The sequence below is a fragment of the Balaenoptera borealis genome (genome assembly GCF_965194805.1).
Source record: "Balaenoptera borealis genome assembly, chromosome: 2".
NCBI lineage: Eukaryota > Metazoa > Chordata > Mammalia > Artiodactyla > Balaenopteridae > Balaenoptera > Balaenoptera borealis.
Genome location: NC_138867.1, coordinates 81,672,975 through 81,690,888, shown reverse-complemented (window position 1 = coordinate 81,690,888; position 17,914 = coordinate 81,672,975). Strand labels below are relative to the sequence as shown.

Genomic DNA, 17,914 nt, shown 5'->3' with positions numbered 1-17,914 from the left:
TCTGCTACATCATTTTCATAATCATTTTTCTAAACAGATGGATATTAACTAGAAATTACAAAGCCCTCAGCAAAGGTTCCAAGGGCAGTACCTCAGGCTTTTTGAATATTATGATGGAGCTAAAGAAATGTTGTAACCATTGCTACCTCATTAAACCACCAGATAATAATGAATTCTATAATAAACAGGAGGCCTTACAAGTAAGAATTTAAAATTTTTATTACTTTGTGGTAAAGCAAAATTCTAGAAACGTTTATTTCAGTTTTAACTGAAAATGGCACAGTGCTTTAATATATTGACTAGAAGTTCTCTTTGGTTAATGGTATATTTAAATAATGGTGCTGCTTATTTTTTAGTCTTTATAAAAAGATTTTAAAATTATAATTTATCCATTTAATCATTTTGATCATTTTTCTAAAAACAGATCTCTCTAACCATGGGCTGTCGTACTTTATCCAGCAAAAACCCCTTAGCGTATTTTTCATTGTGGAAAAAATTCACTAATAGTGATTGTGCTGAATTCGTGACATGGCAAATGGTAGTCTTAAGAAGGGCATCTGGACCTTAGATCTTACCTTTCCTATCACTTCTGGAAGACAAATGAAGAGTGTGAAGAAGGCACAATTGTCATCCAGCCATAGTAGTGCTTTGAAGTGCTATCAGTGACTTATATATATAAATTAGAATACATTTTCGCACTCTTTCAAGACCTTTGATTCCTTAGTTGTTGCTTCTTTCAGTGTATTGTTTTTCAGCTAAGATTTTTGGAGAAATGGTGTAATAACTGACAAATAGAGTGAAACAGTGCTTTTGTTTTTTTGTCTCCAGAAAATACAGCAAAAACCTAGGTGCTAAATGGCAAGGAAAATTTAGCTTAAGTCATAGAGCAAATTGATAAAGCTTCTAGAAAATTTCAAAAACTGAAATAAACTATTTCCAACATTATAAAAATTTAAAATTTCAATTTAAAATAATTAAAGAAACAGGTGTTGTGGGGCATTTGTTTAATTTGATATAGTTCTTTTAACGCGTCATAACAGTTGTAATTTATTGTTTCTTTACAGCACTTAATCCGTAGTAGCGGAAAATTAATTCTTCTTGACAAACTGTTAATTCGCCTAAGAGAGCGAGGCAATAGAGTTCTTATTTTTTCTCAAATGGTGCGGATGTTAGATATACTTGCAGAATATTTGAAGTATCGTCAATTCCCCTTTCAAGTAAGCATTTCATTTTGTCTTTTTTGTTGATTTAAATTTCATCTAATTCCTGGGTGTGTTCTACAAAATTACCTTTGAAATTCTTTTGTAAATGAAGAATAGATTTTATATAAATCATACTCTTTTTAAGAAAATAGATCTGTTAAAAATATTTTTGTCATTTTTTTTTTTTTTCTTCTTGACCTTATAGCAAAGCAGTTTTTCTTTTAAGTTTGTATTCCTCTCCTGTGTTCAAATGCTAAGGGGCAGCCTTATGTATTAGGCTTTAGTCTTAGGAAGGACAAGAGAGAGCAGTTCTTGTGAATGTTGCCAGGACTGTTGCAGATTCTGAAGATGATGAGCTCATAGTTATTCTAATGCATAGTTTGCTGAATAAAACTTACATGACTTTAGAAAATATATCAAAGACCAAAATGGGCTTATATTCCGTCTATTCAATATTTATTTTGAAATTCATTCAATATAATTACAGCTAATATGAATGAGTGTTTAATATTAGAGTCAGTCTTAGCACTTTACATCTAATTTATTTAATCCTTAGAGCAATTTTATGAACAGTACCTGGAACATAGCAAACACTCAGCATATACAGCTAATAAATGATGTATATTTAGTACAGGCAGTAAAATAGAAGCAGAATTATAATGATGAACCTCAATACACATAATCCCTGCTCTGCTGGAGCTTACAATCTGGTGTGGGAGATAGCCATTAAGTAGGTAATTACAAATAAATGTAATGTTATGACTCTGGTAAGTGCTGTGAAGAGCAGGTGTTGGGTGATATAAACTTGATTGAGATACATGTAGTCATTTAGGGGAAAAAGTAGAAAGAATGAAAGGTTTTACTAATTGTAATTTTTAGTGAAAAAGAAACATAATACTTTAAAAACTTTTTTGATTTTGGACATTCTTGTTTAGGTAATATTTAGTAAACACTCAATATGTCAGACACTGTGCTAAGTGTTTTACTATGTTCTCTAACTGAATCCTCTGTATGAAGGAAGTACACTACTTCCTATGTCCATTTACTGAGAAGGAAACTTACAAGGAGAAAAAGGCAAATTACTTGCCCAAGGCACCCATGAATACTCAGTATACTCAAATGTGGGCTATTCATCTGGAGCCCATGGTGCCCCAAATCAGTGATTCTCATACTTTAAAACAGAGGGCTTTTGCTGGATCCCTCTCTCACAGTTTTTGATTCAGTAGGTCTGAAATGGGTCTCAGTAATTTGCATTTCTAAGTTCTCAGGCGACATCAATGTGTTGGTCCGTAACCACACTGGACTCGGTGTTTTTTAAACTATGGGCTGTAACCCATTAATGGATCTGGGAATCAGTTTAATGGGTTGTACCAACTTTTTTTTTTTTTTTTTAATAGATCATAAAATAATGAGGGTATATCACAGTACACTGTGTCATGAAACTTGCTTTGGGCATATAGCTGTATATTTCATTCACATGTAAAATGTATTCTTACGGTGGGTCTCAGGTAAAATGACAGCCAGTGCTATTATTTACTCTTAGCGAAAGCAGTTCCAGTGGTTAAGAGCACAGATTCTGGAGACATAATTCCTGGGCGTTGCTTTCCTACCTATAAGTACCTTCTATTGTTAGCAAAAGCGATGCTGCATTTTCATACTTAATTTCATAATTGATTTTAATTCCTTTTTAAAGTTTTGATTTGTTACAAGGCAGTATTTTAATGTTTTATTCCAGAGATTAGATGGATCAATAAAAGGGGAGCTGAGGAAACAAGCTCTAGATCATTTTAATGCTGAAGGATCAGAGGTATGAATGCTTTTAAATTTTTATTGTAAATAAATTGTTTTAGTCATTATTTTAGTCATACATAACTTCTAGTTTTTTATTGGTGGTAGCCAGTTTCAATTTGCAAGTGAGGTTTTTAAATCAGTATTCTGTGTTAAATCTGAGGAATTTTACCCTTTCGTATCAATACTATTACAATATAGGACAGTTAGATTTGCTTCAAAATAAATTAGCCCACTTTGATTTAGAATTCTTTTTGAATTGTTTATTATTCCCATATATATATTTGTATTTTGGAGTCTTGTTGATTGGTTTTGCTAGATGTTTATATATTTTATTAGTAATTTTTAAAACTATCTTACAGTTTTATTGGTAAAATACTTTTTAAATTCAGAAATTCAATTGTAAAATTCTCACATTGATTATTCACAGTCCCAGTTTAGAAAATTTTTAAATTGTGCCTATTTATTAATTCCTTACAGGATTTCTGCTTTTTGCTTTCCACAAGAGCTGGAGGTTTAGGAATTAACTTAGCCTCAGCTGACACTGTTGTTATATTTGATTCTGATTGGAATCCACAAAATGATCTTCAGGCACAGGCTAGAGCTCATCGAATTGGGCAAAAGAAACAGGTATTTTTTTATTCTCCTTATTTTACTCTTTTATTTTTATTTTTTTTAAGTTTTTTAAATAAAAATAAATAAATTTATTTATTTATTTACTTTTGGCTGTGTTGGGTCTTCGTTGCTGCACGCAGGCTTTCTCTAGTTGGGGCAAGTGGGGGCTACTCTTCATTGCGGTGTGCGGGTTTCTCATTGCGGTGGCTTCTCTTGCTGCAGAGCGCAGGCTCTAGGCACACGGGCTTCAGTAGTTGTGGCTCGCAGGCTCTAGAGCACAGGCTCAGTAGTTGTGGCTCGCAGGCTCTGGAGCACAGGCTCGGTAGTTGTGGCGCACGGGCTTAGTTGCTCCGTGGCATGTGGGATCTTCCCAGACCAGCGATTGAACCCGTTTCCCCTGTAGTGGCAGGTGGATTCTCACACCACCAGGGAAACCCTATTTTACTCTTTTAGAATCTTTTTTATGATCAGTGTTTAGAAGTGATTTTGGTTTATCCTTCTGGTAAGATTGGAACAGTCATATTGCTATTGAACAGATAGGGTAGTGAGGAACTCAGATTTACCAGAATCACCTGGAAATTCTGACAGAACTGAGAAAAACTATGCCTAAATAAGATCATGCACTCTCTTTTGATCATAATTCTGTTTACAACTATAGAATACAGTGTTCTTCATTCAGTATATAAACTTTAAAATGTTTTCATATACTTACATTAACTATTGAAAGAGTTTTGCTTAGTACATTGCTTCCTTTTTGTTAGGCTGTGTTTTATCCATGTGCCCACAAGATTCTCCATGCAAAAAAGCCATTCTCATAAGTTTCGTACAACTGTCTGGCACAGTTGTAATAGCCCTTGAGAAAAACCGTCTGTCGTCCTTTTGATGTCTTGGTCCTTGTAATTTTAATTCATTTACCTCCATCTAGAGTAGTGTTCTCACACTTCTTCAAAGCAGGAGATACGAGCAAGTAGCACAAAAAGGCACGTTTTATTTACTTTTTAAACATTCATATTTTCTACTGAAAAATAAATCCATAATATAAAACTAAAAAAATTTTTTACTCAGATAATTCTTATAAAAGAGAGGGAAACTTGAAGTAGGGATAACAACATGCCAAGACAAATTATAGACTGTCAAAGATGAGAAAGTGAGGAAATAGGATATTCTCACAGGTGAGCTGGGCCTAATGTATATGTGAAAAGACAGCATATTCCTGTATTATGAATGAGATGGAGAAAAGTGATTAATTGCACTGAACAGATACCTCCTATATTGAAATCCTCAACACATGGCTAGACTAAACATTCCACTTATACTACTTAAAGACCTTGGCTACCACATTTTCTAATACAGGATAGAAAATAGAGGATACATATTAGGAAAAGAACCAGTAAGACAAGATACTATAGAAAGCTGTGTGGTAGACCTCTGGGATGAATACCTAAATAGGATCACAAAATAATGCAATACAGATTTCTTACCATTGTGTTAACAAAAATTTTTAAACATAGGTATATATATGAAATATATTTTTATTATTAATGAGATAAATTCTTTATTATTTCATTATTGGTGACATATAAGATTCCTGTGCTTCATGTACTTGCTATTTTAGTAGTAGTTGGTTCTAAATCTGATCAAAGGAGTCTAAGATCTCCTTTTAAATATTTGCATGCAGCAACTACAAAGTGAGTAGTTGTAGGTTACTAATACAGATGAGTTTTATTGGTGACCCAATACTATAAATGTTTAGAAATAACTTTTGATAAAGATCCAAATAATACAATATCCAGTTATCTACTGATTTACACAGTAGTTCCAATCCTGAAAAAATTAGTGTGTATTTGTAACTTTGTAAAAACACTTCAGGTTTATATTAAAATAGTTATAATTTAGACTCATGATAATTTAGAACAGTTTTTAAAAATCATTTGGAAGACTCAAAAGGCATAGGATAATTTTTCATTGAGCCAAAATGTCCAGTTTAATGAAGAATGCCTGGCATCCCAGGTCCCTGTGCTCTAAATGCTGGTAAGCCCACCTAATCACTGAAAACTAAAAATGTTTCCATAAATTTTCAAAATATCCCTATATGGTGGTATTGTTTGATATAGAACCACTGACCTTGAGAAGTAGGGCAGAATTACTACACATCAATTTTTGTCTATCTTGGAAAACTTTTTCTTTTTTTTAATGGCAGGGCTTCATCATTAACTTGGCAAGTGATTTGTGGAATTTTGGATTATTGGAATGATGAAACATTAATCAGAATTAAGGGAACTGGTATAAGGTTGTCATAAGTTTATTACCATTCCCCCTTCCCAGCTAAAAGATAATTTAAAAATTACTGTCATTCCTTTAAAAAAAGAAAAAGAAGCAAAGTCTACTAACCAAAATGTAAGAAGGAAGGACATACTCTCAGTCTTTAAATTGAAGAAACTTAGTTTTATATTTTTAAATTTTCATATTGCTTTTTTTTTTTTTAGAAATTTAAATTATTTATTTATTTATTTATTTAGGCTGTGGTGGGTCTTCGTTTCTGTGCGAGGGCTTTCTCCAGTTGCGGCGAGCGGGGGCCACTCTTCATCGCGGTGCGCGGGCCTCTCACTGTCGCGGCCTCTCCCGTTGTGGAGCACAGGCCCCAGACATGCAGGCTCAGCAGTTGTGGCTCACGGGCCTAGCCACTCCGCGGCATGTGGGATCTTCCCTGACCGGGGCACGAACCCGTGTCCCCTGCATTGGCAGGTGGACTCTTAACCACTGCGCCACCAGGGAAGCCCCTCATATTGCTTTTGACCAGTGAAAATTTCACGTCGGGTGAACATCAGTCTGTGTACCAATATTTGGGCATTTAACATTAGCAAAACGAATCCTTTTTACTGCGCTTTAAGTTTCATCGTGTGTATCTTTACAGGTGAACATTTATCGTCTAGTTACAAAGGGATCAGTTGAAGAGGATATTCTTGAAAGGGCCAAAAAGAAGATGGTTTTAGATCATCTTGTGATTCAAAGAATGGACACAACTGGGAAGACAGTATTACACACAGGTTCTGCTCCATCAAGGTAGTTACTTTACTTAAAAAAAAAATTCCTTTTAGAATCATACTATACTCATTTTTCTGAAATGTTACATAGTGTAAACAGGTCATTGAAGTACTATATTTAGTGTTGTTATTTTATTTTTTAAAGCACTGAGCTAATTTCTCGTCAATGGCATACATGCAGTACATGGTTTCACCACTCTAGTTTTGTAATCTTGGGGGAAAACCCTAAGCTTTAAGTTCTTTAGTTTTAAAATAAGTATACTAGTAATGCTTCACTTATCTATGTCATATTAACTGTTGTAAAGGTGACTATGTCAATAATTCATAGAAGTGCTATGTAAATGTTAAATTTGTGACTGTTAGTGTTGAGTATTTTTGTTTTTCCTGATTTTAGTTCTACTCCTTTCAATAAAGAAGAGTTATCAGCCATTTTAAAGTTTGGTGCTGAGGAACTTTTTAAGGAGCCCGAGGGAGAAGAACAAGAGCCCCAGGTAAAACAAACAAAAACAAACTTGTCTCAAAATGTGTCATTTTTTAAGCCATAAATGTAAAGTATATTTATTTTAAAACATAAAGCATATTTAAAATAAAGATTTCTTTCTTATTTTAGGAAATGGATATAGATGAAATCTTGAAGAGGGCTGAAACTCATGAAAATGAACCAGGACCTTTAACTGTAGGAGATGAATTACTTTCTCAGTTCAAGGTAGTTTTCTTTTTTAATTTTTCTTTATAATTATATAAATTGATAAGGGATGATTTTTTTTTTTGTCATTTAGTGTTTTATTCATCTTTTCTTTCTTTAAGCAGGATCAGCATGATAATCTAAAAAAATGTTAAAAACATCTTTGTCTTAAAATTTGCTTTGGTGTATAAAAATTTTTCTTTCTTATTCTGACAAACCAGTAGTGACCTGATTTGAAAGGGACCAAATCATTTATGAACAGTTACATTTTCATGACTAAAGACTTTAGCTAATCTTTATTGGAGCAGTTTTTTTTTTTTTTTAATGTATTTTTTCAAACGCATTGTTTATTTATTTATTTATTTATTTATTTTTGGCTGTGTTGGATCTTTGTTTCTGTGCGAGGGCTTTCTCTAGTTGCGGCGAGCGGGGGCCACTCTTCATCGCGGTGCGTGGGCCTCTCATTATCGCGGCCTCCCTTGTTGTGGAGCACAGGCTCCAGACGCGCAGGCTCAGTAATTGTGGCTCACGGGTCCAGCTGCTCCGTGGCATGTGGGATCTTCCCAGACCAGGGCTCGAACCCGTGTCCCCTGCATTGGCAGGCAGACTCTCAACCACTGCGCCACCAGGGAAGCCCCTGGAGCAGTTTTTGACATCAGATTAATTTAAGCATTATCACAACTAAGAAAACTCAAGTTTTCAAGTTTGACTCAAATCAGTCAGACAAAGTAAGCAGTAACACTGACAAATACCCCTGGTTAGGTGAGGGCTAAAAGGTTGCAAGGAGTCCTAAAGTCAACCAGCCTCATAAAGTGTGTGCCAGTTGTTTAGCATAAAGAAGCAGGTTCCTCTATATCCTAGCCATTTCCTACAACCTGAGGTTTTTAAGAGTCAGTTAATGTCATTCATTCATTTCACACATATGTATTGTGCACCTGCAATGTGCCACACACAGACACAGCAGTGAATAGAAACTTTTGCAATTTTAATGGATCACCCTGGCTGCAGTGCAGAGGATTTACTGTAGTAGGCAAGAATTGAAGCAGGAAGAAAAGTTAGAAGACTATTTCAGTAATCCTGGTGAGAGGTAAAGTTTTCTGGAACCGGCACTCACTCTGGGTATTGTCTAATGAACTTTTGTTTTTTTACACATTGTTATACTATTTGCTTTTAATTTGACTAATTGGCAATTTGAAAAAGTCACTGATAAGTTAACTTGAATAAATACAGATTATGTTTATACCAGTGAGTTGCTACTCATACACAGCTGGCTTTAAGGCTATCATCAACATTTAGATAGCATACATGAGAGAACAAGCACTATATTTTCAGCCCCATTCCTTATATAGCATGAGCATAGTTTTCTTGTCTTTTCAGTTATCTGTAAGCTTTAATGTACTAGTATTGGCAGTTAGCTTTAATGAATGCTTTCTGTGTACCAGACTCTGCACAGTTCTTTAAATGCATTATCTTACTTAATCCTCACAAAAGTTAGTGAGCTCTTACTAGCCCCCTGTTTTCAGAGTTGAATAAACTAGGGCTTAGGGAACCTAAATAAATTTATCTATGGTCTCAGAGCTCCTTGTGTCTTGTCATTAGCTCTTTAGGTACTTTGTTTATGATCATAAAAATAAGAATTTTGGGTTTTTCTATAGCGCTTTGTAATTAATGGACTGGTGTGGTAATTTCTGCAGAAGGTGATTTAGCGTATTACTCTATAAATTACTTTGTTGTTATTCTGTTAACTTCCTCTAGTTCTGTTATTAGTAATAATTTTGTTGATAAGCAAGGCAAAAGAGAATCATTCCTGGAAGAGAATTCTTAGAAGTCATTTGGTTTGATCTACTTTGACCTCATGAAGAAATAAACTTAGCTTAGCAGTCATATTTGGTTTAACCCGTAGTCATATTCATTATCCTGAGGCTATTTAAGTTATATTATCTTATTCTGGTATGCCTCTTCCTTCCTGCTAAAAAAGAAAAATATAATTTAAGGATGAGTTCTTCTTTAATCTTATTCTGCTAAAATTCTGGAATTTATCAGGTTGCCAACTTTTCAAATATGGATGAGGATGACATTGAGTTGGAACCTGAAAGAAATTCAAAGAATTGGGAAGAAATCATTCCTGAAGATCAAAGAAGACGATTAGAAGAGGAAGAAAGACAAAAGGAACTTGAAGAAATTTATATGCTCCCCAGAATGAGAAACTGTGCAAAACAGGTGACTTTCTAATTTAAAAGATATTTCTGTATTGTAAGAGTATTTACATATGGACTGTCTTTTTTGTTTAGAGAAATATTGATTCTTAGCTTTTTTTTTTTTCCCTAGTAATGACTTCATCTGATTTAATAATGCCTGTCTCATAAAATGAGTTGGAAAGTGTTCCCTCCTCTTCTATTTTTGGGAAGAGTTTGTGTAGGATAAGTTATTATTTTCTCGTTAAATGTTTGGCAGTGTTAGGGAAACTATCTAGGCCTTTAAGTGTCTAAAGGTGTAAACTTGGATCATTAAATCAAAACTTTCCTTTTCTAATATTAGCATTTAATGCTGCAGGTTTCCCACTAAGCACTACCTTTTCTAAATCTCCTAAATTTTGATTTTTGTCGTGTTCTCATTTTCATTTATTTCAAAATATTTTCCGATACCTTTTGTGACTTCCTCTGTGACCCATAGGGTTTTTTTAGAAGTGTGTTGTTTAATTTTCAAATATTTGGGAGATTTGTCAAGTATCTTTGCTATTGATTTCTAGTTTAATTCTTTTATGGTCAGAGAGCATACCTCGTGTGATTTGAAGTTTTAGAAATGTGTTGGTGTTTATTTTATGGCCCAAATGAACAAAATGGTCGATTTTTAAATAATGGTAGCAGCGCCATGCCAAGCTATATTGGGTCCTGTGGCAAAAGGAAAAACTTTAATGTTAGAGCTCTTTGCGTTAACTTCTGTTTTTAGTCTACTGTTGCATTACAAGATTATTTGTCCTGATTACTGAATTTTTTGGTATCTCCTTAAATTTTGAGTCTGAGGGAAATGAGGAACCCACCCTACCCTAATCTTTGCCCTGCTAGTTTTTTGTTTTCTTTTTCTTTTCCTACAACTGTATTAGGTCTTCTTCTGTGTCCTCGGTTCAGTAGGTGAGAAGGGTCTGGCCAGGCTTTCTGCCTGTCCCCTCAAAGGTGACTACTCTCTTTCTCTAGGCCTTCACCATGAAGGAAAGTTTTCTGTAATCTCCAGCCCTGTTTCCAGTCTGTCTCATGAGCAGCTGGTGGAGGTTTGTGGAGAAGCGCCTGAGAGTGGGTACAGGTTCTCCCTGTGTCTTTGGTTCCCAGGGATCCTCTGCTCTCATGGTAGCTCACACTCAGTCTTTAGCAAATATTAGCTGACTTTCCTCTTTCCTGCTTGAATGGTACTTGATGTCTGCCATTCATGCTCTTCACAAGTGAGCCAGTGTCCAAGTTCCATCTCTTCTTTTTTTTTTTTTTTTAATTTTTATTTATTATTTATTTATTATGTTTATTTTGGGCTGTGTCAGGTCTTCGTTTCTGTGTGAGGGCTTTCTCCAGTTGCGGCGAGTGGGGGCCACTCTTCATCGCGGTGCGCGGGCCTCTCACTATCGCGGCCTCTCTTGTTGCGGAGCACAGGCTCCAGACGCTCAGGCTCAGTAGTTGTGGCTCACGGGCCCAGTTGCTCCGCGGCATGTGGGATCTTCCCAGACCAGGGCTCGAACCCGTGTCCCCTGCATTGGCAGGCAGATTCTCAACCACTGCGCCACCAGGGAAGCCCTCCATCTCTTCTTATAATCTGCTTTATTTCCTTATATTTTAGACTACTAGATTGCCTTGTGATTTTGATGTGTGTAATAAAAGTTATTATTTTGTAGATTAGATTTGTTGTTAGAGCGGGAGCAGCCTACCAACTTTTATATCCCAGGCAGAAATGGAGCCAAGTAATTTGTGTTTGGCCTGAGAGTAATTGTATGTGTAGTTTCTTGTTTGTGTTTATTTCTGCAAACCCCTTAGTGGTTTCTTTTTATAGTGCAAGGGAAGCACAGCATTATATTAGATCTAGTGAAAGGATGGGAGAAGGTTAGAACAAATAAGAACTAAATACCATCATTGACTTTCAGTTAGCTTTCAGCATATTAGGGATTCAGAATATGTATTGAGGCTTTGGAAGAACTCCAAAGACTTGCAGGAAAAATGTCTGTCCACTCAGAGATATCATAGTAATAATATTATTACAGTATATAGTATACATAATTCTAGTATTTTTTTAATACATATCATTTGCCAGGTTTAATTGGAGTCATTAATTTGGGACTTGCTTTCTTCCTTTTGGCAGTATATAATGAATGTTAGTCATTCTACAAAATTTTTAATGGCTTCTCAGCTTTCTGTTGTATAGATTATTTGATCTTTTTTTTGATGAACATTTAGATTGTTTGCAATGTTTTTTTTAAATTTTTATGATAAAAATGACTTGACCAGTGTTCCTTTACATTTCTGATATCAAGAAAAATGCCTAGTAGGGATGTTGCTGGGTCAGCAGAATGATAAATTTTAAGACGTTTGATACAATATTGCCACATTGCCCTCTTCCCAGTTTAAATACACACCAGAACTGTTTGACTGTTATTCTATACCAGTACCAGTCTTGGCTATTATTGCTTAGTTAGTATTGGTCTAGTTGATGGATTAAAGAAAGAACTACATTGCACTGTAACTTTAATTCACATTTTAAGAAATATACCAATGAGGTTGTATAATTCTGTGTTTATGTTATTTGATTGCTTTTTAATAACCTTTCATATACTTTTACAAAAGGATAATGGGTATTTTCCTGCTGATTTATGAGAATGTTTTAAGTGTTAAGGCTGTTAATAACTCTTTGTCATTAATGTGCTATATTTTTTCTGTTTTGTTTGCTTTTTAATTTTGTTTATGTAATATTTTTGATACATATTTGTTAATTTTGTCAATGTTTTATAATGTTTTCTTCGCCCTTAACATAGAAGCCTGCTTCACCTAAACTTGGGCAAAATTTTATTTTCAAATTCCAGATTAGTTTCAATGGAAGTGAAGGGAGGCGCAGTAGAAGTAGGAGATACTCTGGATCTGATAGTGATTCAGTCTCAGAAAGGAAAAGGCCAAAGAAACGTGGAAGACCACGAACTATCCCTCGGGAAAATATTAAAGGATTTAGTGATGCAGAAATTCGGCGGTAAGATGACATAAGACCGTTTTTACTTCAACTTGCTTTTAGTAGGGGGTGAAATTAAAACAAATTCCATAAATTTTAAAGATTAAGATGAAAGTTTTAGAGGAGGCAAATATATGATAATTGTGTAGGGACTGGGTGGTTCTGCTTTTGATTGTTCTTTATAACTATGGGTAAAAAATGAGTTTGCCATTAATCTTTGCTGTGTTACTTATTTATTGGTACTCTATTTAGACAGCTAAATTATTTTGGTTTTATTAATGTGGTTCAGAATAGTGGCCCTTTTGAATAATGAATGTATATTTCAGTACATTAGATTATTTATTAAAAATTCTGACTGTATTTATGACTCCCAACATTACTCTTTACGTGGGAGTAATTTACTTCCATATTTTTCTAGTTTTTTTACACTGAGGTGATTGGTTTTTTGAAACTAACCATGTTAAAAGTGTTTCTGATATGTCCAAATAGGAGTTGAGGTAAGATTGGCCAGGCAGGATAAATTGTAGTTTTCTTTCAAAATATGTTTGTTCATATGTACAGATTTATTTAAGGGGAATGGCATAGCAGCTTACTTTGTTTATGTAATATTTTTGCATATGAAATTTGTGAAAGGTTGTTTGTTGTTGTATTTTGAGAGTTTGTTGTTTCTTTCAAGCCATTGTAACTCTTTTCTTCTAAATCATAGACCTGACTGATAAAGTTCTTCCTCATTTTTTTCTACCAGAAAACTAAATATATTGTTAGATTTTGTTTAGGGTACTTTTGTGACCACCTGATTTGCTGGACTTTCTGTCTCTAGTTGAAGAGGCATTTCAACTTCTACTTTTCCTGGATATTTTCCTCCATCCATCAACCACTTGGGTAGCTTTGTTCTTAAGTAATATTTATTTTTCCATTGTTGGTATAATACCATACATCTGAATTAAAGCTATACTCAGTAAACTTTTATCTACACTTAAAATGTGAGGAGGTGTAATATGATTGATAATTCTGGAGGCACTTCCTCTGGTAGCCTTGAACCTTTTTTGTCTTGTGAAAAAAATAATTTCTAAAATAAAATTTAGCTTCTGTTTTATTTATATTGGTTTCTAAACATTATCCTGGGTGTTAAAAAATATATCTTGTCTTACGTGGTTTATCTTAATGTTTTAATGTTTTGATTCTAGCATAGTTTATTCATTTTTGTTAGTAACAGTGCCTTGAATTAATTTTTATACTAACAAGTATTATTTCTATATATTTATATCTATTTTTTAACGAATAGTGAAGCCCACATTTAAACCAAACAATTAATTTCTGTTAGGTTTATCAAGAGTTACAAGAAATTTGGTGGCCCTCTGGAAAGGTAAATACATCTGTCATTCTCAATAGAATTATAGAATGTATCACATGCTGTCAGCTTTATTTGTACTATTGTTAAATTTGCTGTAAAAGGTTTTTACAAAGTTAACCTGTAGAAAGCAAATTTCAGATAGATTTTTGAAAGCTTTTTGTACTATCCTTAATCCTTTCTAGTCTCTAAAGTTTTACCTACAAATGAAGTTTTCTATAAAATACATGGCCTGTAAAACATTTGCATTTTTGTAATTGTAAGCTACTTTTCAAATGCTTTTTCTTACTTTTTCATCACAAGCTTATAAAATAGCAGATTCATCCATAGAGAAGCTAAGTTGCTAACCTAGCCTCTGACTTAAAGACCAATTTTGTTTAACAGTTATTCTCAATAACTGCTATAACCACTATGTTAATTATAGAGTGGCAGAGACTCAAATTGGTTTAATTCTATTTTTCTCCCCAAAACTCCATCTTAAAATAGAGGTATTTTCAGTTTTATTTTGGGATGACTTGCATGAAGTTACAATGAAATACTTACATAATTATTTTAGATGATGAAAAAAATGTTTTGAACATTTATTATTCATATTTTCTCAGTGTATAGTAATAAAAAAATTATAGAACTTTACTCTTATAATATCTGTCTTAAATGGCTCCATTTTATTCTGCATATTTACCTGAAAATTGTATTATTTTATTACAGATTAGATGCAATTGCTCGAGATGCTGAATTAGTTGATAAGTCAGAGACAGACCTCAGACGACTAGGAGAATTGGTACATAATGGTTGCATTAAAGCTTTAAAGGACAATTCTTCAGGAACAGAACGAACAGGTAATACTAAAATGAACGTGATTTAAAGAGAGGTAAATGGAATTTTCAAAATATGCTTTTATTGAGTTAGTTAGGTATTATATCTTAAGTTACCTATTCATTAGTCTTAAAAGATGCTTTATAAAACAAAGCAAGGCCATTTCTGGGTAATAGAAAATGGGCGGCAGAATTGTATTATTGAAGGCAGTAGAATCCATCTGCCTGGTATATTTTCTGGCTGGGAGGTAACATCAGGAATTATTGTTAGTTGTACTATATTTTTAGTATAGATGAGATATTATAAGTGTACACATGTGGTAATGGTTTTAGCATAGTTACTTCATTATACTTATTTTGTAATTCATCTATCTAAATAAAAATAGATTCAGTAATTAGATGTACTGAAAAAAATCATACTGGAACTCTTATTTAGAAAGGCTGACATATTAATAGATTGATGTATCTTATGCATTTGCTAAAGTACATGAAATGCTTTTTGTGAATCTTTGTGTGCTATATTATAATCAGTAGTATGTACTGAAAAATCTCGAGTGAAATTTAGGTTTGCCAGCAAGCCTCTCCTTAACACAAATAAGTAATACTTAAAAATATAGGTAAATAAGTAATAGTACTTATTTATATAAGTAATAACATATTTTGCTTTGTGTTTCATAGTATATATTTTATACTTTTTAATATCCTTTTTCAAATAAATTAAGGTGGTAGACTTGGAAAAGTAAAGGGTCCAACGTTCCGAATATCAGGAGTACAGGTGAATGCCAAGCTAGTCATCTCCCATGAAGAAGAATTAATACCGTTGCACAAATCCATTCCTTCAGATCCAGAAGAAAGAAAGCAGTGAGTTGTTTACTTTTTCCATTGTAAAATATTTGTTGTTATTCAATAATTTGGATATGAATGTATGTTAAAAATGTTTTTTATGCCATTGACCAATTTGAATAAAATGTTTTTAAAAATAAAATAAAGCATAGTATTTTGAAGTTGTAATGACTCATATATGTTTTTCAAAATTAATTTTTAATAAGGCAATTATAACTTGACAGTGGCTGTTAACTTTAATGATAGGTATATCATCCCATGCCACACGAAGGCAGCTCATTTTGATATAGACTGGGGCAAAGAAGATGATTCCAATTTGTTAATTGGTATCTACGAATACGGATATGGAAGCTGGGAAATGATTAAAATGGATCCTGACCTCAGTCTGACACACAAGGTACTTAAATATTTCTTGATTCTGTTGACCACTGATGTTAAATTGAATTTTTTGCCTTTAAATTATGTTAGAAATAAACTCAGCTGGGAGTCAGGAAACCATGGCTCTAGTTAGCTGTGTGACCTTGGCTTCTTTGGAATCTGGTTTTCATGAAGGGATTGAATTTAAATGCTCTCTAGATTCTGCTTTACCTCTGAAATTACATTTTTCTTATTGAGGCATAGGTATATTTTTCTTCATAGTATCAGGTTAAAAGTAAACCTGTCTGTCATTCAGTCATTATATTATTCAAGAGCAAAAAAGGATTGTTTTTTATGTGTGTGTGTTTATATATTTTTTTTAAATAACAAACAATGTTCAGGAGTTTTGGTGATTTGATGCCACCACACTAGTTATGATCATTTCTTTGCCTAGAATGGAAAACATTGGAAGCATTGCCCTATGCTTATCATTTATCTTTTTATATTTTACTTCTTCATGGACAAATGGGAACCTTCAGATATTTGTCATTTGCTACTGTGAAACAAAATTAGTTTATGTTTTCATTATAAAAGTTTCCTCACAGTACATGCTTTGGGTCATCTTCTACATGAACGATACTTTTTTTTTTTTAATTAATTTTTTATTTTTGGCTGTGTTGGTTCTTTGTTGCTGCACGCGGGCTTTCTCTAGTTGCGGCGAGTGGGCGCTACTCTTCGTTGTGGTGCGCAGGCTTCTCATTGTGGTGGCTTCTCTTGTTGCAGAGCACGGGCTCTAGGCACACGGGCTTCAGTCGTTGTGGCATGCAGGCTGTAGAGCGCAGGCTCAATAGTTGGCGGCTCACGGGCTTAGTTGCTCCGCAGCATGTGGGATCTTCCTGGACCAGGGATCGAACCTATGTCCCCTGCACTGGCAGGCAGATTTTTAACCACTGCACCACCCTGGAAGTCCTGATAGATGATACTTTATATTCTAGGAATTTTTGTATACTTTATACTTAAAATATACTGTTGAGAAGGAAGGAAATCTAAGAATACTATGATGTTTAATAACACTGAATGCCAATACACCATTACAAATTTGAAAGAAATTTCTAACCTCATACTGTGTAGTCTCATTTTGAATAGAGGGATATTTTTCTCATGTATTTAGAATTCATTCCCAGAGAAATTGAATCTTTGTGGCATAGCTATAAAAAATGTATTTTGCATTCTAAGCTGTTTATTCCTACAGATTTTAAGAGTTGTAACTTGTTAGTGAATTATACATATTTTTTAAATGAGTAAGCCTTTTTTAAACAATGATTATTATTTCTCATGTTATTTATTAAGACAAGATGAAAAAATTAATTGCTTTTCAGATTCTTCCAGATGATCCTGATAAAAAACCACAAGCAAAACAGTTACAGACACGTGCGGACTACCTCATCAAATTACTTAGTAAAGATCTTGCAAGAAAAGAAGCTCAGAGGCTTTCTGGTGCAGTAAGTTAACATATGCTTAAGAGCAGTTTACTTTTGAATAAGATAAATCTAGTTTTCTGATCACCCTAGGCACCTGTGGTTAGCATGGGCTCATCAGTATGTTTATCTGTAATTTAGCTTTATTTGAATATGGTAATATTTTGCCTTAAATGATCTCAGCATTCATGTTAAAACTCTAGTGAGTCCTATCTTTCAGAATGGGATCTGTTTTTTCCTAGTATTTAGAGAGAGAGTGGGAGCAACTTTTGGAGTGGATTGGAGTGCTTTTTGAGAGGACAGGCTTCCATTATTATTTCATTTGGCGACATTGGGCAGCTTAAGGAATAGCATTAAAGATCACCAAGCTTATTTATGAGGGCGTTTCACAAAAGAAGGAAAAAGACACTAAAAGAGAGGTGATTGGAAACTAAAGCAACCCTTGAAAGTTTACCTGTGACCACAGTGTCAATAACTACCTATGTACTATTAAAAATAATTTCTAAGGCTATCCCTGGTGACATTGGATTTAGTTGAAAA

General features: G+C 33.9%; 2 protein-coding genes across 7 annotated transcripts in view; one reads left to right on the top strand and one right to left on the bottom strand.

Annotated features, from left to right (window-relative positions):
• Positions 1–17,914, top strand: part of CHD1 (chromodomain helicase DNA binding protein 1) — a 75,392-nt gene that overhangs the window by 38,572 nt on the left and 18,906 nt on the right. For all 6 annotated transcript variants that reach the window (XM_082374990.1, XM_082374988.1, XM_082374991.1 and 3 more), the window contains exons 16-29: positions 38–200; positions 1,065–1,217; positions 2,938–3,009; positions 3,471–3,620; positions 6,520–6,668; positions 7,044–7,140; positions 7,260–7,355; positions 9,378–9,554; positions 12,391–12,551; positions 13,855–13,896; positions 14,590–14,720; positions 15,419–15,557; positions 15,786–15,936; positions 17,276–17,398. In XM_082374990.1, coding sequence (XP_082231116.1) covers positions 38–200; positions 1,065–1,217; positions 2,938–3,009; positions 3,471–3,620; positions 6,520–6,668; positions 7,044–7,140; positions 7,260–7,355; positions 9,378–9,554; positions 12,391–12,551; positions 13,855–13,896; positions 14,590–14,720; positions 15,419–15,557; positions 15,786–15,936; positions 17,276–17,398 — 1,804 coding nt within the window. The remainder of the gene's footprint in view (positions 1–37; positions 201–1,064; positions 1,218–2,937; positions 3,010–3,470; positions 3,621–6,519; positions 6,669–7,043; positions 7,141–7,259; positions 7,356–9,377; positions 9,555–12,390; positions 12,552–13,854; positions 13,897–14,589; positions 14,721–15,418; positions 15,558–15,785; positions 15,937–17,275; positions 17,399–17,914) is intronic.
• RGMB (repulsive guidance molecule BMP co-receptor b) overlaps positions 7,457–17,914 on the bottom strand; it is a 101,004-nt gene continuing 90,546 nt past the window's right edge. The window contains exon 7 of the mRNA XM_082377853.1: positions 7,457–7,474. The gene's annotated coding sequence lies outside the window, so the exon portion shown is untranslated. The remainder of the gene's footprint in view (positions 7,475–17,914) is intronic.